Source organism: Scyliorhinus torazame, chromosome 13 (assembly GCF_047496885.1).
Source record: "Scyliorhinus torazame isolate Kashiwa2021f chromosome 13, sScyTor2.1, whole genome shotgun sequence".
NCBI lineage: Eukaryota > Metazoa > Chordata > Chondrichthyes > Carcharhiniformes > Scyliorhinidae > Scyliorhinus > Scyliorhinus torazame.
The window spans coordinates 185,274,941-185,296,209 of record NC_092719.1 but is presented as its reverse complement, the minus strand read 5'-3'; the positions used below and the strand labels follow the sequence as shown (position 1 = coordinate 185,296,209).

General features: G+C 46.6%; 1 protein-coding gene across 1 annotated transcript in view; it reads left to right on the top strand.

The window, feature by feature from the left end:
* Positions 1 to 10,722, top strand: part of isy1 (ISY1 splicing factor homolog) — a 28,576-nt gene extending 17,854 nt beyond the window's left edge. Inside the window, exons 9-11 of the mRNA XM_072472561.1 lie at positions 6,005 to 6,120; positions 6,587 to 6,673; positions 10,354 to 10,722. Coding sequence (XP_072328662.1) covers positions 6,005 to 6,120; positions 6,587 to 6,673; positions 10,354 to 10,461 — 311 coding nt within the window. The 3' untranslated portion in view covers positions 10,462 to 10,722. The remainder of the gene's footprint in view (positions 1 to 6,004; positions 6,121 to 6,586; positions 6,674 to 10,353) is intronic.
* The last annotated feature ends 10,547 nt before the right edge of the window (positions 10,723 to 21,269 follow it).

The following is a 21,269-nucleotide window of genomic DNA, read 5'->3' as shown; positions in this document are numbered from 1 at the left end:
ATATGCTGCACCTGAAGCGGGTGGTTGATGCCCAATGGAATGCAGGTCTCACTGGCAACTGAAGAAGTGCCATCTGGGGTGAGTGAGGCAAATTACTTAAGATATACCATTGGGAGGGGATTAATTATGCCACATGAGATAAAAGTGGAAGCTATAAGGGACTGGCCCACCCCACTCTCAAAAAAAAAGGTCCGGGCATCCGGGCATTCCTTGGTTTCGCCATTTATTACTGACAATTCATCCCTTACTTTGCATCCATGATCATCCCTTTGCAGTATTTGGCCAAAGCCAAATTGTCGAACTGGGTTCAGTGGTCAGAGCCCGTTGAGAAAGCCTTTCCAGGCCTTTAGGATGCACTGTGCTTACTCAATCCTTTGCTCTCCCGATTTCAGTGAACAGATACGGCTACAAATGCATGCATCGGACACCAGTTTGGTGGCGGTATTGTCACAGGAGTTTGGAAATGAGTATCCACTCAAATGCGTTAGCTGTAAATTGTTGCCTGCGGAAAAACATTATTCCACAATTGGAAAATAAGCTTGGCCATTAAGTGGGCACTTGTGTCACTGAAATACTACTTGATTGGGAGGCGTTTACTTCTACTTACAGACCATGCATCCCTGAGATGGATGTTCAGGAACCAGGACCAGAACAGCAGGATCACCCGATGGTGCCTCAGCCTATAGCTGTTCCAGTTTGACGTGGCCCACCGCCCAGGTGTCAATGCTAATGCCCTCTCAAAGATGCACACTATGTTTGCACAACCATCTCTGGGTGTATGCTTCAGCCCAGGACGAGGGTATATATCCAGCTGGATACTGGAGGGCCGGCATTCCGATACTCATCGAGTACAACCATGCCTTTCACAAGATGGCTTCCAGAAATCCCAGAAGGAACCTGGAGTTGAGGTTCAGCTGCAACCCCTTAGATGGACTATATAAGTAGATCACTGATCACTGAGCAATAGGAAAGACCTTTGAGTGGAAGTGAGGAGGATGTTGGATTCCTGTTTGAATTACTTGCTATGTGCTTTGTGGGTCACAACTAGTACCAGACAACAAACCTGCTTTGGAACCCGACTATGGACTGTAAGAACCTGCCTCGGTAACTTGAACTCTTTTTCCATTTATACGACCATTAATTTGGCTACATGCCTTCACGTCTATTAATCAATAAATTGTTTATTGATTTGACTTTATCTTCTGGTTGCTTGGCCTGACCGCTTGTGACATCACGGTGCCTTGTTCCAGCAATACTACTAGATTTCTTTTGCTCTGCTGCAGTAATCAAATTTTTGTTTATTTTTATTGCATTAGAAAGGATCCAAAAAATAACTTTTCTGTTAGTTGTTTTAAATGACTGTGCTGTACTCTGTCATACATTCAAGAATATAGTATGCTAAACAGGAGAATAGTTTATTAATGCCATTTTAAATGGGTTTCTTTTCTTTTGCATGTTCTGATTTTAAAAATAGTTGTCTTCCAATAACTTTGTAGATCATGTGGTTCTCCTAATGTCACAAATCAATCAGTTAAATTCCACATGCTTACAACTTTGGCAGCATGCCAAAGGGTTACTGAATCAGCCTCATCTATTCAGACACTTAACCTCTTACAAACTTAAGGCAGCAGTGGTATCTCATTTAGGATAAACTTATTGCATTGATATGTTCTTTAAAGACTATTGACATTGTCGGTGTATTGCACTAGTACTATTATTTTAGTGGGCATTAATTCCGATCAATCTCTTTAAGGACCATTCCCTCAAGTGTGATATTGTGCAGCAATAGAAGGAAGGGAGGCAAGTCTGCACACACAATTTGCTGCTGACAACTGTGATGGTTTGGGAAATGGTTAGTGACCATGAGTTGTGATTAAAGTCATGGCTAGTGAATTCATTCCTGAGTATGTATTTGAGTGGGAACTGCATTTTTTTTTACAATGCTCCTTGTATTTGTGATGTCACTGTAATGATTTCAGCTGGCCATATCTATGTTCTGAGGCTACATTCCCATCATCTCTCATCCGTAATGTAGATTTTTAAAAAAAAAACTGGATACAGCGCTTCTGTCGACTATTGACCGTCTATATGGTTTCTATGCAGTCACAATCCTCAAGACTCTTGCTTAATGAGCTTCTGCAACAAGATGCGTGATTGCAATATGTTAAAGGTTTAGATTTTAATGAAGCGTATAAGTGACTTCCTCTCATCAGACATTGAATTAGGTTAGTCAATGTAGTAAGAAATTTCTATTTATGTGCATGTGAGTTCCAGTGTAATTTAATTAATTGTGATCATTTGTGCCATGGCAGATTTCCAAAAGCTAAATGCACATTTAAAAAATATCCTGCAAAGTACAAAGATAGTACACACTGTATATGCTGGGAAAAAACTAAACATTTTGCCTGCTGATAAGATAGGAGCAGGAGTAGGCCATTTAGTCCTTTGATCTTGTTCTGCCATTTGGTGAGATTTTGGTTGATTCTGTGACCTAACACCTCAAAATCTGCCCTTGCCCCATGTCTCTTAATACCTTTAGTTAAAACAAATCTATCAATCACATATTTAAAATGAACAATTGCGTCAGTATTAATTTGAGTTTGCAAAAGAGTTCCAAACTTTGCCAACCCTTTGCAGGTAGAAGTGCTTCCTTATTTCACTCCTGAAAGGTATGGCTCTAATATTTAGACTATGCCCCCTAGTTCTAGATTTCCTGATCTGTGGAAATAGTCTCTCTCTCTCTCTCAAACTTTGATTAACCCTCAGCTATCTAAATTCCATGGAATACAGCTCTTAGTTCGTATAATCTCACCTAATTTACCCTTGGTGTCGAGGTATCTCAAGTGATTTTCTTTTTTTTTTTTTAAATTTAGAATACCCAATTCATTTTTTTCCTATTAAGTAGCGGTTTTAGCATGGCCAATTCACCTAACCTGCACATCTTTGGGGTGTTGGGGTGAAACCCATGCAAACACTGGGAGAATGTGCAAACTCCACAAGGACAGTGACCCAGAGCCGGGATCGAACCTGGGACCTCGGTGCCGTGAGACAGCAGTGCTAACCACTGTGCCGCCGTACTGCCCAATCTCCAGTGTTTTTCAGAAGTGCAGGTTGTGAGCCGTGGGTGTCAGAAGGTTTGCGGAGTGCAGGGTCGGAAAAAATGTGAACGGCAAGGACCAGAATTAAAGAGGGCAGAAAAAACCCAAAATGTTATTTGAAGTTTAGGCAAGAAATGGGAGAATAGATCAGGAATGAAGCTGATGGGGCAATTGATTGTACAGGAGAGCTGAAGGTGGGGAATGCTGGCTACAGAGAGAAGCCAATGTACTTATGGTAATCCTCAGCAAAGTCGCACTGCCAATCATCCCGATAACAGAAATGGTACAGGTGACCGTGGCAGTAATGTATTTGAAGGTGTGACCATTGGTCGGAAAGGAGCAGGTGGGATCGTAACGACAATTGCCAGTGGTCACGTTAAAATTACTAGTTTTGGGGTTAAAATAATCCATTACATCGGGACAGTCAATGCCCCATTGAGAATCCATCCATCCTGCTTGGACCAGACTTGTGGTCGGGTGGAATAAATCGAGGTGATGGGGAGGTGAATGAACTTCCCCTTTGGTCTCATATCCAGGTATCAGATATTCTTCAGTGGTCATCTGTGATATTTCAAAGCCAAGTCATAAAGATCCAACACAGAGTCATGCAAACATGCACCAGCTCCGTTCTTTGAAACATCCTGTTCAGAGCACAGAAAATATAATAGTACCAGCACTGATGCATTTTGTTCAAATGGTTGTTTTGTATGACTTCTGTGTGGTTGGCTGTTTTTCTGATCTACAAATTTATTACACAAGATGGTATGTTGGCCTTCATAGCGAGGGGATTTGAGTATAGGGTTAGGGATGTTTTACTACAGTTGTATAAGGTATTGGGGAGGCCACACCTGGAGTATTGTGTGCAGTTTTTGGTGCCCTAATCTGAAAAGGATGTTCTTGCTATGGAGGAAGTACAACAAAGGTTTATCTGGCTGATTCCTGGGATGGTGAGACTGTCACATGAGGAGAGACTAATTTGGTTAGGATTATATTAATTGGAGTTTAGAAGAGTGAGAGGGATCTCATAGAAATGTATAAAATTCTAACAGGATTATACAAGGTAATCCAGAACGGATTGTAAATGAAGACTTCCAGCATTCAACATCTGGGACGTGTGGACTCCATTGCTGGTATGTTACATTTACGAAGCAAACCATCGTAACACAGCAATTCACTTCTGAAAATGAAATGAAATGAAAATCGTTTATTGTCACCTCGGACTTTGGATCTCCGTTTTAAGTACATTATGTACTCATAGTTTGAGGGCTGAGGTGAGGAGAAATTTCTTCATCTGTGGAATTCACTACCGCAGCCAGTAGTTAAGGCCAAAACATTGTATAATTTCAAGAACTAATTAGATATAGCTCGAGGCTAAAGAGATCAAGGGATATGGGGGAAGGCTGGATCAGGGTATTTAACTTGATGATCAGTCCCAATAGTGAATGGTGGAGCAGACCCGAAGGGGCGAATGGCCTCCTCCTGTTTTTTATGTATGTTTCTATGTAAGATATTGGAACAACAACTGTGTGCATGGTCGCAATCATCTGTGGTAAGAGACCAGAATCTGAATATCTTGCATCCTGAGAAAATTCATAGTGTTTACATGTATTTTATTTTTTTAAACTGCAATGTTTTATTATGTGAAGTCTCATTTTTCAGCTGCTGCTTGTCCTTTTCTGTTGGTTAGTCAGTGCCCAGCTGGGTTTTGTGCAAGAAATGTATTGCCAACTTACTGTTTCTGTTCTACCAACATATGTTCTTAATACTTTTGACTATGAAATTGGGAGCTGGAGATTTATGGTTATCAACATTTTTGCTGGTGGTTGGTGAGGGGTGGTCTCTTCCCAGGGAGGAAAAATTTTAATGCAGAGTGTAATTTATGATTAAAAATTTTTTTTTTGAGGGAAATACAATCTTGTGCATTTGTTTATTTTTTTAAAAAGTTAGCATCCAGTGATTCATTAGGACCTAATGCAATAAAGGTAAGTGGATGTGGCATGGATCCCAAAGGTCAGCCAGTTGGCAGAAGTGTGTCCCAGGAGGAAGGAAATGTTTGAAAAGCATTGCTACATCCTGTCAAATAAAGTACCTGTCCATTATCCCTACACTCTGCCTCTTGCCACCCGGACAATTTTCTGACTAGATTAATAATTCACCTTCCATTTTCACGAACTTCAACTTTAGCTAACAATCTCTTGATTTTATTACGTGTCTAGGACTCACTATTCACAAACTTCCGCACACTGCAGTGCAAGCATACATCCTGCTGGGCCACATCTTGATGTAGATTATTCATATATGCTTTTTAAATTATTATAATTCAAAAAAAAATTCTCCACACTATTTTGCATCAACTACTAAAATACAAGACAAAAGTTTTTAAATACTTCAGATATTTTCGACCAAAAGTGTTACCACCTCCTCCCTCTGCACTGAATTCACAATCTCACCAAGTTGCCAACTTTTACACTGAGTGAGCAATCTGTTTGCGATCACTCTGTATATTAGCAGATACCAACGACAGGATCACGTATGAATGTATTTAAAACTGAGATCCAAAGTCCGAGGTGACAATAAGCGATTTTCATTTCATTTTCAGAAGTGAATTGCTGTGTTATGATGGTTTGCTTTGTAAATGTAACATCCCAGCAATGGAGTCCACACATCCCAGATGTTGAAAGTCTTCATTTACGATCAGTTAATGTCCGTCCTGATTTCTCAGCTTTCCAGGCATGTAATCAAAGTGAAACACTGCTAATTGACACAGAGAAATCTGCGACCTAGGGATCTGTATCTCAAGATGAGCATGATTGTATTTATATTTTGAGTATGGGCAAAAAGACTGGGAACAAAATTTGCATTTGAATTAAGTTTTACAAATGCTTCAACTTTCTTCCACATTTTAGTCATATTAGAAGCTGTGGAAAAATGGAAGGAAGATAAAGAGGCCAGACTTGAGAGTGGAGGTGATAAAGAGGAGGAGGAGGAAGAAGTAAACATTTATGCAGTGAAGGATGATGAGGTAAATGCAGTATCAAATATCTTAAATCAAACTTGTAATTGTCAATGTATGGGATCATTTCTGTCACAGGGTAAAAATGAAGAAGCGTGTTGTATTAATTTGTCGGTAAGACCTGAACTATCTTGTTGCATAATGTTGATGGTGTCACCTGTACACAATGGCCCCAATTGGGTGCAGTTCTGAGTTTTTGTTAAATATTAAATGCCATTTCTCCCATTAATTTTTGTTAATTATTACTTGAGCCATTGTGCTGTCTATGCTGAAGAAGAAATATCTAGCCGCTAGAGAAAAGAAGCAAAATATTTTAATGTTTCCTTCAGCTAAGATATTGTGTTAAATCATGACCACAGAACTTTTAGATTTTTGTTTTAAAAATTGCTTTAAAATAAATGCATATTGTTTATAGAATAAGGACAATGATGTTTTTCCCAATGTATTAAAATTATTTATGTTTCAAATGGTCCAGTCTGATGACGAAGGTGAGGAACAGACGGAAGGAGAGGAAAACGAGCAAAAATTTATAGCTCATGTTCCTGTACCGTCACAGAAAGAGGTAAGGGGACATGGAAAAAAATCTGTGGGGGGGACCTCCAGTGGCATAATGTAGGGGGAAGACATGCACAACGTGGCTTCTGCTAGCGTACTGCACTTTCTGCCCTTTTCTCTCCGTTTCAGGGGGGGTATTTTCTTTTGAAAGCCCACATAATTAATGGGATAAGGATCCTATATGAATGAAATGCCCAGAAAAGTCAGGGGAAAGAAGGTGAACAGCAGAAGTTTGTCGAATGAATGGGAGGCCTCTCTGAGTTCATCAGCAGAGAAAATGGCCACCCTCCTGTGATGGCAGCAGATCACTCAACGATTGTGATTTCGGACCATGCCCCACATTTTGTTGATTCAGCACTAGAGTTAAGTCCCTCCCAACGTCCGCCATGGCGGACAAATTTTGTGAATGCATGTCCACTGCCATTGGGGACTACATAAAATTTAATAAAAATGAGGCTATCTCACTTTCCACTCTGTAGGAAGCCTTTAACATGGTAAAGACAGAGAGCGTGAAGCAGCAGAGGTTGATGGATTTCATTCTTGAGGTGGACCACCAGTACTCACTTACCCCTACCCCAGAGTTGTTGGCAAGTAGGAAAAAGCTACAAACACAATTCGAGCTATTATCGATAGACCGAGCAGTGGGCCAGTTGCGATGTTCGAGGGGCATGTTTTATGAATACGGGAGAAGGCCAGTAGCCTTTCAGCTCACTAGCTTAAGTGACAGGAGGCTTCCCGGGAGATCATACAGGTACGCAACACGGGCATAATGCGGCTTTTGAATCGTTCTATTGGGGTCTCCATAGATTGAAGCTTCCGGCTGAGGGATCAGTCACGACTGACTTTTTGAACAACTTATCCATCCCAGCGGTGGAGTTGGAGAGGTGCGATGAATTGGAATTCCCATTGGGCCCAGGGGAAATGATAAAATGCATTGGGTTGATACAGACTGGTAAAGCCCCATGCCCAGATGACTTCCCCATTGAATTTTATAAGAAGTTTGCAGAGCATTTGGTGCCTTTAATTCTGGGCATGTTTAATGATTCCTTATCCTGGGGGTTGCTGCCCTCTACCCTCACACAGGTCCCTTGTTTCCTTGATTCTCAAAGACAAAGACCCAATGGAGTGTGGGTCATATCGACCTATCTCGCTGTTAAATGCGGATGTTAAGTTACTTGCCAAGGTCCTGGCGCTGCGGCTGGATCTTTGCCTCCCCGAGGTAATCTCAGAGGCTCAGACAGGCTTCGTTAAAGGTTTACAATTGTTAGACAATATACATTGCCTGCTAAACATTGTCCTTTTCCCCCTCCTTGATACCCAAACCAGAGGTGATTATTTCCCTGGATGTCGAAAAGCATTTATCAAGGTCAACAAATTAATGTCCTCCTTTATTTGGGCAGGTAAGACTCCCAAGGATATGTGGGCTTTGCCCCAAAGAGATAGACAGATAGACAATCTGGGGACTTGGCTCTACCCAACTTATTGCTTTACTATTAGGCAGCCAATATTCAGAAGATATTGCTGTGGTTCAGTGATACTGGCTCCATATGGGGACAAATGGAAGTGAGCTCCTGCACTTTCTAGTCTTTGTGCAGTGGTTGCAGCATTGTTGCCTTTCCGGTGAGAATTTCCTTGAATCCAGTGGTGGTCACCACCCTGAGAATTTGGAAGTAGTTCAGGCAGCATTTCAAGCTGTTTCCTGTCTTCGCTCGCCCCCATCTGCAACAACCACCTTTTCTCTCAGAGGATTTGTATTCCATGTTTAAGTCAGGGAGTGGATTGGAGACCTGTTTGTGGAGGGGAGGTTTGCCAGTTTTAGGGAGTTGGCGGAGAAATTACAACTGCTTGGTTTCCAGTCTTTTCAGGTACTTTCAGATTCGTGCTGTTTCACGCAAGACTTATCCCTCCTTTCCGTTGGATTGGATTTGTTTATTATCACGTGTACCGAGGTACAGTGAAAAATATTTTTCTGCGAGCAGCTCAACAGATCATTAAGTACATGAGAAGAAAAGGGAATAAAAGAAAATACATAATAGGGCAACACAGCATATACAATGTAACTACATAAGCACTGGCATCGGCTGAAGCATACAGGGTGTAGTGTTAATGAAGTCAGTCCATAAGAGGGTCATTTAGGAGTCTGGTGACAGTGGGGAAGAAGCTGTTTTTGAGTCTGTTTGTGCGTGTTCTCAGACTTCTGCATCTCCTGCCCGATGGAAGAAGTTGGAAGAGTGAGTAAGCCGGGTGGGAGGGATCTTTGATTATACTGCCCGCTTTCCCCAGGCAGCGAGAGGTGTAGATGGAGTCAATGGATGGGAGGCAGGTTCGCGTGATGGACTGGGCGGTGTTCACGACTCTCTGAAGTTTCTTGCGGTCCTGGTCCGAGCAGTTGCCATACCAGGCTGTGATGCAGTCCGATAGGATGCTTTCTATGGTGCATCTGTAAAAGTTGGTAAGAGTCAATGTGGACATGCCGAATTTCCTTAGTTTCCTGAGGAAGTATAGGCGCTGTTGTGCTTTCTTGGTGGTAGCGTTGACGTGGGTGGAACCACCCTCTTCCCTGTTGAAGAGGATTTTGCCTTTGGTGGGGCTGATGGGGGGGACTAATTCAGACACGTATGACCATATCTTCTCAGCGGATTCAGTTCTGTTGAGTGAGGCAAGGACGAAATGGGACAGTGAATTAGGTCCCATTCTGGTTGGTAGGTGTGGAGTGGGGCCCTTCGCAGGGTCAATCACACATCTTCCTGTGCTTGACTAAGTTTGATTTAAGGTGGTGCATAGGGCGTATCTGACCAAAGGGAGGATAAGCGGATTTTTCTCTGGGATGGAGCATAAATGTGAGCGCTGCTCTCTGGGGTTGTCTGACTATGCCCATATGTTCTGGTCTTGCCCCAAGTTGGTAAGCTTCTGGGCCTCTTTCTTCATCATCATGTCGAAAATACTTAATGTTGATTTGGAACCATAATTAGGGTATCAGATTCGCCAGTGCTTCAGTCGGGCGTAAAGGTGGATTTCGTTGCCTTCTCTTCTAATAGCCCGGAGACAAGTTCTACTTGGGTGGAGGTCTCCTACTCTGCATCATTACTCTGCATGGTTGGGTGATTTCATGTCTTTGCTACATTTGGAGAAGGTCATGTACACCATTAGAGGGTCAGTAGAAGAGCTCTACCTAAGATCGCAGCCATTCATTTTTTAAGGACCTAGTCGCCATCAGCTGTTAGGGGATTTAGTTTAGTTTTTTGGGTGAAAGTTAATTTGTGTTTTTGTTTATTTGTCTCTTCTATTGTGTAATTTTGGTTAATTGTATTGGGTGGTTTTGTTTAATATGGAAAATTTTAATAAAACATTTTTTGGGGAAAAAAATCTACATTCAGTAACACTGTTTGAAAGGGGGCAGATCGTGCAGAAACTCTTATTTTCAGTGTGAGTGTAGAAATGGGTTGCAGGAATGGTGCCTTAAAAATGAGCATCGAATGTTGTCCAAAAGGCATTCTTAAAGTTCGCATCACGAGTACTTCAAATGTGACTTTACTTCAAATATTACTTATTTCAAAGTCTTCTTACAGTGGTGGATTGTTCTGCTTTGCAGCATATAATTCTGTTTAGTACTTAACGTAATTATCAATTTGGATTACATTTTTGGATTAAATAATTTGATAATATTTTTAATTTCCATAATTGCAGATTGAGGAGGCTCTTGTACGGCGGAAGAAAATGGAACTCTTACAGAAATATGCTAGTGAAACTTTAATGGCTCAAAGTGAAGATGCTAAAAGACTTATGGGACTCTAACAGCGAAATATTTCATAACTGATTCACAAGGACTATTTTATATAAAGCCAGTAATATAAATTTCATATAGATTGTTGACCTCTAATTCTTGTTATGATGCATAATGCTTGTACAGTGGCCAGAAATACCTGATTTTTGACATCTGATGTGGGGGTGGTTCTAGTAAAACCAGACAATGCTTTCTGTAAATAACAAAAAAAATGTTTCACTTAATGTGAATTGAACTATTTTTTAATAAAATGATTTTTTTATAGATAGTCACTGATTATGCATCTGGACATTTTCTATATGCTTAACACAATAGCATCCTAAAGTAAGTTGAACTGGATCATTTCTTAGAGGAGCGGTATAGTTTAAATCGATTTTGTTTAAAATCTCAGACACTAGATCCGGTAGGTTTGTGAGGAAATCATTCTTGAAACTCTGTAGGGTTGGGGGGAGTGAGTAGGAGGCAAAGGGAGAAATGAAGCTTTGGTTCAGTCCATACTTTAGAATTTATGCCCCTATCCTTGAACATCCAAGTCGGAATGGTGACAAAATATGGCCAAATGTAAAATTCGAAAACCCGAAAGAAATAGCAATTTTGAAGATTTTTAAACCATTTACTGTCAAAATTCAGAAAGACTGTATTTGGGCACCACGGTGGCACAGTGGTTAGCACTGCTGCCTCACAGCCCCAGGCACCCGGGTTCGATTCCAACCTTTGGAGACTGTGGAGTTTGTACATTCTCCTCATATCTGCATGGATTTCTTCTGGGTGTTCCGGTTTCCTCCCACAGTCCAAAGATATGCAGATTAGGTGGATTGGCCATGAGCAATCTCCCTTAAGTATCCAAAGGTTAGGTGGGGTTGCAAAGATGGGGTGGGGGAGTGGGCATAGGTAGGGCGCTGTTTTGGGGGGGCCGGTGCAAACTCGACGGGCCGAATGGCCTCCTGCACTGTAGGGATTCTATGTGGCTGGATCCTCCGTTGGCAGGATCCTCTGTTTCGCCAGCAGCGCACTCAAGATTTGACGACGGTATGGCGTACAAACAATGGAAAACCCCATTGGCCAGCTGTCGGGATGTAGGATCCTGCTGCCGGCGGGGGCGTGCCGCACCAGAAAACTGGTGCAGCAGGTCGGAGAATCTTTCATTTTAATCACTCCCTCTTGTATTAAATGGTTATTTCTTTATGCCAATTGAACTGGCATTGTAAATAAATGTGAAAGTAAAAGACTGATTTCAACTACTGTACGGCCTGCATTTTGGGCATGTCGGGCGCATATGGCAGGCGGGATTGAAGCGGATGTGATATCGCAGTTTCACATGGGCTGGCTAGTTAAGGGCCAGCCAGCCAGCATGAATCGCAGTCAGACATGGGTGGGAGCGACTTCCGGGTGCGGCTATGCAGAGCTAGGTCGCATATTCGGCAGCTCACGCTTGGAACGGACTTTTGGGCTCTTTTACAGGGCCCCCACGGCATTTAGAACATAGAACATAGAACGATACAGCGCAGTACAGGCCCTTCAGCCCACGATGTTGCACCGAAACAAAAGCCATCTAACCTACACTATGCCATTATCATCCATATGCTTATCCAATAAACTTTTAAATGCCCTCAATGTTGGCGAGTTCACTACTGTTGCAGGTAGGGCATTCCACGGCCTCACCACTCTTTGCGTAAAGAACCTACCTCTGACCTCTGTCCTATATCTATTACCCCTCAGTTTAAAGCTATGTCCCCTCGTGCCAGCCATTTCCATCCGCGGGAGAAGGCTCTCACTGTCCACCCTATCTAACCCCCTGATCATTTTGTATGCCTCTATTAAGTCTCCTCTTCACCTTCTTCTCTCTAACGAAAACAACCTCAAGTCCATCAGCCTTTCCTCATAAGATTTTCCCTCCATACCAGGCAACATCCTGGTAAATCTCCTCTGCACCCGCTCCAAAGCCTCCACGTCCTTCCTATAATGCGGTGACCAGAACTGTACGCAATACTCCAAATGCGGCCGTACCAGAGTTTTGTACAGCTGCAACATGACCTCCTGTCACCGGAACTCAATCCCTCTACCAATAAAGGCCAACACTCCATAGGCCTTCTTCACAACCCTATCAACCTGGGTGGCAACTTTCAGGGATCTATGTACATGGACGCCTAGATCCCTCTGCTCATCCACACTTCCAAGAACTTCTCCATTAGCCAAATATTCCGCATTCATGTTATTCCTTCCAAAGTGAATCACCTCACACTTCTCTACATTAAACTCCATTTGCCACCTCTCAGCCCAGCTCTGCAGCTTATCTATGTCCCTCTGTAACCTGCTACATCCTTCCACACTGTCGACAACACCACCGACTTTAGTGTCGTCTGCAAATTTACTCACCCACCCTTCTGCGCCTTCCTCTAGGTCATTGATAAAAATGACAAACAGCAACGGCCCCAGAACAGATCCTTGTGGTACGCCACTTGTAACTGAACTCCATTCTGAACATTTCCCATCAACCACCACCCTCTGTCTTCTTTCAGCTAGCCAATTTCAGATCCACATCTCTAAATCACCCTCAATCCCCAGCCTCCGTATTTTCTGCAATAGCCTACCGTGGGAACCTTATCAAACGCTTTACTGAAATCCATATACACCACATCAACTGCTCTACCATCGTCTACCTGTTCAGTCACCTTCTCAAAGAACTCGATAAGGTTTGCGAGGCATGACCTACCCTTCACAAAGCCATGCTGACTATCCCTGATCATATTATTCCTATCTAGATGATTATAAATCTTGTCTCTTATAATCCCCTCCAAGACTTTACCCACTACAGACGTGAGGCTCACCGGTCTATAGTTGCCGGGGTTGTCTCTGCTCCCCTTTTTGAACAAAGGGACCACATTTGCTAACCTCCAGTCCTCTGGCACTATTCCTGTAGCCAATGATGACATAAAAATCAAAGCCAAAGGTCCAGCAATCTCTTCCCTGGCCTCCCAGAGAATCCTAGGATAAATCCCATCAGGCCCCGGGGACTTATCTATTTTCAGCCTGTCCAGAATTGCCAACACCTCTTCCCTACGTACCTCAATGCCATCTATTCTAATAGCCTGGGTCTCAGCATTCTCCTCCACAACATTATCTTTTTCCTGAGTGAATACTGACGAAAAATATTCATTTAGTATCTTGCCTATCTCTTCAGACTCCACACACAACTTCCCATCCCTGTCCTTGACTGGTCCTACTCTTACCCTAGTCATTCGCTTATTCCTGACATACCTATAGAAAGCTTTTGGGTTTTCCTTGATCCTGCCTGCCAAATACTTCTCGTGTCCCCTCCTTGCTCGTCTTAGCTCTCTCTTTAGATCCTTCCTTGCTACCTTGTAACTATCCATCGCCCCCAACTGAAACTTCACACCTCATCTTCACATAGGCCTCCTTCTTCCTCTTAACAAGAGATTCCACTTCTTTGGTAAACCATGGTACCCTCGCTCTACGCCTTCCTCCCTGCCTGACCGGTACATACTTATCAAGAACACGCAGTAGCTGATCCTTGAACAAGCTCCACTTATCCAGTGTGCCCAACACTTGCAGCCTACTTCTCCAACCTATCCCCCCCAAGTCACGTCTAATGGCATCATAATTGCCCTTGCCCCAGCTATAACTCTTGCCCTGCGGTGTATACTTATCCCTTTCCATCATTAACGTAAACGTCACCGAATTGTGGTCACTGTCCCCAAAGTGCTCTCTTACCTCCAAATCCAACACCTGGCCTGGTTCATTACCCAAAACCAAATCCAACGTGGCCTCGTCTCTTGTTGGCCTGTCAACATATTGTGTCAGGAAACCCTCCACACACTGTACAAAAAACGACCCATCTAATGTACTTGTTTGACATTTCCCGGTGTGGGAAGAAGACTGCAGCATTCCCCTGACGGTGTCCCCCAGGAATGCTGTGTCTTGGCTGCCAGACCCGGCAGAAACAGTGAAGGATTTGGCTTGAGCTGCAGCAATAGACAGAGGCCTCTTCCAGCATGCAGGTGGGGGAAGTGCAAGCTTAAAGCTGCAATCTGACTTGACTCTATCAAAGGTGAATTCTAGCAGCAGAGGGAACAACTGTGAAAGGATCTACCAAGGCCATTGAAGAGGCGGGGACGAGGCTTCTGGTGGCTGCCATGGAGGAGTAGGTCGTGCGTTCGGCAGCTCCCGACTCTCAGACCTTTTTCAGGAGTTTCCATCGACTTTATGGGGCAGACTGGTGAAGCAAACACTGCCAACTTCTATGAAACGAACCAGAAGTGTAACGGCCAAAGGAGCGGCACTGGAGCAACGGGAGAAGCGAGGGAAAGAAAACAAAATAGTGGCGGCCAGGGACAAAGGGGAGCTGCAGGAGTTCATCAGGCGCTGCTTTGAGGAGCAGCGCGAGGAGATGTTGGCGCCTCTGCTTTTGGCAATTGAAAGACTCGGGATCACCTAGAAGGTCCACGAAGCTAAGATCCAGGAGGTACAGAAAAGAGTCAGTTAGGACGAGCTCGTGGGCCTGGCGTTGAGAGTGGAGCAGAACGAGGCGCTACACAAGAGGTGGGCGGGAAGACTCGAAGACCTGGAGAACAGGTCGAGGAGAAAGAATCTGCAAATCCTGGGTCTCCCTGAGGGAGTGGAGGGGGCTGATGCCAGGGCATATGCGAGTACGATGCTCGGGGCGATGATGGGCAAGGAGGCCCCTTCGAGGCCGCTGGAGTTGGACGGGGCACATCGGGTGCTGGCGAAGAAGCCCCAGGCAAATGAGCTGCCAAGGGCGATGGTGGTGAGGTTCCACCGGTTCATGGACAGAGAGTGGGTCCTGAGATGGGCCAAGAAGGAGCGGAGCAGTAAGTGGGACAATGCAGAGATCCGAATATACCCGGACTGGAGCACGGAAGTTGCAAAGCGGAGAGCGGGTTTCAACCGGGCCAAAGCGGCGTTGTACCGGAAAGAAGTGAAATTCGGAATGCTGCAGCCAGCGCAACTGTGGGTCACATACAAGGGCCAACACTATTACTTTGAAACGCCTGAGGAGGCGTGGACCTTTGTACAAGCCAAAAAGTTTGACTCTAACTGAAGGTTTGTGAGGGTAGGGGGGATGTTTGAGGTTTGATGTGTGATGGTTGTTGTATATAGGGGGTCAATCACGCGCAGTAAATGTTACATGGGCTGGGGGAGAGAGACAAGGCTGCGACAGGAGCTGTGCCAGAGGGGGCGGAGCGGGCTTTGGACAGCGCGGGTTTTTTTCCCGCGCGCGGGAAGAAAGGCCGGAAGAGGAACGAAGGAATGCATATGGATTGGGAGACTCCCACACGGGGAGGTCAATGGGACGGCGGGGGAAGCCGGGGTCAGCAGGCGTCAGCTGACTTACGGGAATGACATGGGGGGAGCAAAAAAGCTAGACAGGGGTCTAGCGGGGGGAGGGGAGGGGGGAAGGGGGGGAAAAGGGTTGCTGTTGCACTGGCCGAAAGGGAATGGGACACAAGAGGTGGTCGGGACGGGGGTTATCCGGCTGATAACGTGGAATGTGAGGGGCCTGAATGGGCCGGTGAAGAGGGCTCGAGTGTTTCGCGCACTTAAAGGGACTGAAGGTGGATGTGGCCATGCTCCAAGAGACACATCTGAAGGTGGCGGACCAGGTCAGGTTAAGAAAGGGATGGGTAGGACGGGTATTCCACTCGGGACTGGACGCGAAGAATAGAGGGGTGGCAATATTGGTGGGAAAGCGGGTGTCATCTGAGGCCAAGACCATTGTAGCAGACAATGGAGGGCGATATGTAATGGTGAGCGGTAGGCTGCAAGGGACGTGGGTGGTGTTGGTAAACGTATACGCCCCGAACTGGGATGATGCAGGATTCATGAAGCGCATGTTGGGGCGCATTCCGGACCTGGAGATAGGAGGCCTGATAATGGGAGGGGACTTCAATACAGTGTTGGATCCAGCACTGGACCGCTCCAAATCAAGGACTGGAAGGCGGCCAAGGTACTTAGGGGGTTTATGGATCAGATGGGGGGAGTGGACCCATGGCGGTTTGCAAGGCCGCAGGCCAGGGAATTTTCTTTCTTCTCCCATGTACACAAAGCCTACTCCCGGATAGATTTCTTTGTTCTGGGTAGGGCGCTCATCCCGAGGGTGGAGGGGACGGAGTATTCGGCTCTAGCCGTTTCGGACCATGCCCCGCACTGGGTGGAACTGGAGCTGGGAGAGGAGAGGGACCAACGCCCATTGTGGCGGCTGAATGTGGGACTGCTGGCGGACGAGGTGGTGTGTGGGAAGGTGAGGGGGTGTATCGCAAGGTACTTGGAGGCCAACGACAACAGGGAGGTGCGGGTGGGGGTGGTATGGGAGGCGTTGAAGGCGGTGATCAGGGGAGAGCTAATTTCCATTAGGGCTCATAGGGAGAAGACAGAGGGTATGGAAAGGGAGAGGTTAGTGGGGGAGATTTTGAGAGTGGACAGGAGATACGCAGAGGCCCCGGAGGAAAGATTACTTGGGGAAAGACGACGGCTCCAGACGGAGTTTGACCTGTTGACCACAGGGAAGGCGGAGGCACAGTGGAGGAAAGCGCAGGGGGCGACCTACGAGTATGGGGAAAAGGCTAGTCGGATGCTGGCACACCAGCTCCGTAAGAGGATGGCAGTGAGGGAAATAGGGGGAGTCAAAGATGGAAGGGGAGCCACGGTTCGGAGTGCGACGAAAATAAACGAGGTATTCAAGGCCTTTTATGAAGAGCTGTACAGATCCCAGCCCCCAGCGGGGGAAGAGGGGATGAGACGATTCCTAGATCAGCTGAGATTCCTGAGGGTGGAGGAGCAAGAGGTGGCTGGTTTGGGGGCACAAATTGGGTTGGAGGAGCTGAGCAAGGGTTTGGGGAGCATGCAGGCGGGGAAGGATCCTAAAGTGGGACAAGGACCCACTGCAATGTGGATCGTACAGGCCAATCTCGCTCCTCAATGTGGACGCAAAGTTGCTGGCAAAAGTGCTGACCACGAGGATCGAGGACTGTGTCCCGGGGGTAATCCACGAGGACCAGACAGGATTTGTAAAGGGCAGGCAACTGAACACCAATGTGCTTAAACGTGATAATGATGCCATCGGAGGAGGGAGAGGCGGAGATAGTGGCAGCTATGGAAGCGGAGAAGGCCTTTGACCGAGTAGAGTGGGAGTACCTCTGGGAGGTGCTGCGTTGGTTTGGGTTCGGGGTAGGGTTTATCAATTGGGTTAAGCTCCTTTACAGAGCCCCAATGTCGAGTGTAGTGACGAACTGGCGGAGGTCGGAGTACTTTCGACTGTACCCAGGGACGAGTCAGGGGTGCCCCCTGTCCCCCCTGTTGTTCGCATTGGCGATCGAAAAATTGGCCATGTCATTGAGGGAGCCTAATAAATGGAGGGGGGTGGTCCGAGGGGGAGAAGAGCATCGGGTGTCGCTATATGCGGATGACCTGTTGCTGTACGTGGCGGATCCAATGGAGGGGATGGTGGAGGTCATGCAGACTCGAAGGGAGTTTGGGGAGTTTTCGGGCTATAAGCTCAATGTAGGGAAGAGTGAGGTTTTTATAGTACAGGCAGGGGACCAAGAATGGGGGATAGGGGATCTACCGCTGAGGAGGGCGGAGGGGAGCTTTCGGTACCTGGGGATCCAGATAGCCAGGAGTTGGGGGGCCCTACATAAACTGAATCTGACGAGGTTGGTGGAGCAAATGGAGGAGGATTTCAAAAGATGGGACATGTTACCGCTCTCGCTGGCGGGTAGAGTGCAGTCGGTCAAAATGGTGGTCCTTCCGAGGTTTCTCTTTGTGTTTCAGTGCCTTCCCATCGTGATCACTAAGGCCTTTTTTAAGAGAGTAGGCAGGAGTATTATGGTGTTTGTGTGGGCGAATAAGACCCCGAGAGTAAGGAGAGGGTTCCTGGAACGCAGTAGGGACCGAGGAGGGTTGGCGCTGCCAAACCTGGGGAGCTACTACTGGACAGCAAATGTGTCGATAATCCGCAAGTGGGTTATGGAGGGAGAGGGGGCAGGATGGAGATGGCATCCTGTAAAGGAACGAGCCTGGGGGCGTTGGTGACGGCACCGCTGCCGCTCTCGCCGACAAAGTATACCACGAGCCCGGTGGTGGCGGCAACGCTAAGGATCTGGGGCCAGTGGAGACGGCACCAGGGTGCAATGGGAGCATTGGTGTGGTTCCCGATTTGTCCTGGGGAAGATGGACGGGGGGTTCCAGAGCTGGCATCGGGCGGGGATTGGAAGAATGGGGGACCTGTTCATCGACGGGACATTTGTGAGCCTAGGGGCACTGGAGGAGAAGTTCGAGTTACCCCCGGAAAATGCCTTTAGATATATGCAGGTGAGGGCTTTTGTGAGGCGACAGGTGAGGGAATTCCCGTTGCTCCCGGCACAAATTCAAGATAGGGTGATCTCGGGTGTATGGGTTGGGGAGGGCAAGGTGTCGGCAATATACCAGGAGATGAAAGAGGGGGAAGCGCTGGTAGAGGAGCTGAAGGGTAAATGGGAGGAGGAGCTGGGGGAGGAGATTGAGGAAGGTCTGTGGGCTGATGCCCTAGATAGGGTTAATTCCTCCGCCTCGTGTGCCAGGCTCAGCCTGATACAATTTAAGGTGGTTCACAGAGCGCACTTGACGGGGGCGAGGTTGAGTAGGTTCTTTGGGGTAGAGGACAGATGTGGAAGGTGCTCAGGAAGCCCGGTGAACCATGTCCATATGTATTGGTCATGCCCGACACTGGAGGGGTTTTGGAGAGGAGTGGCGGGAGCAATATCCCAGGTGGTGAAAGTCCGGGTCAAGCCAAACTGGGGGCTAGCAATATTTGGAGGAGTGAACGAGCTGGGAGTGCAGGAGGCGAAAGAGGCCGGCATTCTGGCCTTTGCGTCCCTAGTAGCCCGGCGAAGGATCTTGCTAATGTGGAAGGAGGCGAAGCCCCCCTGCCTGGAGGCCTGGATAAATGATATGGCTGGGTTCATAAAGTTGGAGAGGATTAAGTTCGCCTTGAGAGGGTCTGCGCAGGGGTTCTACAGGCAGCGGCAACCGTTCCTAGACTATCTCGCAGAGCGTTAGAGGAAGGTCGGTCAGCAGCAACAGCCACCTTGGGGGGGGGGGGTGGGGGTGTGTGGGTTGGGGTGGTGGGGGAGGGAGGGTGTGGAGGGGATGTCCTGGGAGGGTGGGGGGGAAAGGGGGGACTGCCTGGGAGGATGGATGAGCAAGAGATAACATGAAGGGTTGGGGAAACTGGCACGTACGGGTGAGGGCCAGTGTACAAAGCTGTGTAAATATATCATTTTGCCATGTATATATCTTGCTCTGCGCGATTTCTCGGTTTCTTTTTTTTACGAGGGGGGGGGGTTATTGTTTGTAAGGGAGAAAAATTGTGTTAAAAAACTTTCATAAATATATTTTTTTAAAAAGACATGGGTGGGAGCTTGGTGGGCACTGTGTTGACTGATAACCTGGGGGGGGGGCGGGTCAATTTAAGCAATCCAGAGCAAGGCGGCATGTGGCACAGTAGTTAGCACTGCTGTCGACGGTGCTGAGGATCCGAGTTCGATCCCGGTCCTGAGCCACTGTCCGTGTGGAGTTTGCACATTCTCCCTGTGTTTGCGTGGGCTTCACTCCCACAACCCAAAGATGTGCAGGTTAAGTGGATTGGCCACGCTATATTGCCCCTTAATTGGAAAAAAAAATAATTGGGTACTCCAAATTTATTTTTAAAAACAGTCCAGACAGCTGAAGTAGGCTTCAAGGGGCGGGAGGAAGGGCCTTGGAGCGGGGCCAAGCAAAATTGAAAGTGGTTCTTCAGATGGCCTCTGCACCAGATGGGCAAGACAGGTGGGCTGCCAATGTTGCCGAGCCCTCAGCCCCATGCCTAATAGGGGCTGGTTTAGCACAGTGGGCTAAACAGCTGGCTTGGAATGCAGAACAAGGCCAGCAGCGTGGGTTCAATTCCTGTACCAGCCTCCCCGAACAGGCGCCGGAATGTGGTGACTAGGGACTTTTCACAGTAATTTCATTGAAGCCTACTTGTGACAATAAGCGATTATTATTATTAGATGACTGGCTGCAGGAGGCGGCCACCCAATCAGACCAAGAGGGTGTGGACAGGTGGTGGCACTGACAAATGGGGTATGATGTGGTGCGCTGCATTTTTAAACTGTTGGGAGTGCTTCATTGATCTTCTGTGCTCTGCAAGGATTGGTACCAACTTGGCATGGCGCTTAGTATGGAAGGCTTGGAGGGTGGCATCAGTCGGTGTGATCGGGTTAGAAATGCATAGGGCCAAAGGGCATTCACAGGGAAATGTGCCATCAGTGGGAGTTAGGGCCGTGCACCGATGTATGGAAGAGTGAGGAATCAAAGTCTCTCAGGCACTTGGGGCTGGGCATTCAGCTGGGAGGCTCATGAGGCTGGAATGGTGTCACCGGAAAAGGCTTCATTTATTGGAACACTTCACGTTCAGGAGAAGAGAAGCCATAATTCTCAGGAGTGCACGCATACAAGTGCTGGAGTGCCCAACTTCATCATACACTTCTGACGAATGTGATATAAAATAGTTAGTTTAAATATATTAGTTACAGTAATGTAGATGTAGGCCGGTCTAATTCTAGTGAGTTCACAGACAAAGGATTTCAGCAAGCATGGCAAGGAAGGGTGAGGGGTGTCTAGTAGAGGAGGAGAAAAGGATGCTGGGTAACAAGAGGCCAGGGTTAAGGAATGAGAAGTGAGCCAATTAGGATGTATGGCCAGGTCAGGCGGGGTATAGGATGACCTATGGGAATCGTTTATGTGAAACCTGATGCCATTTGAA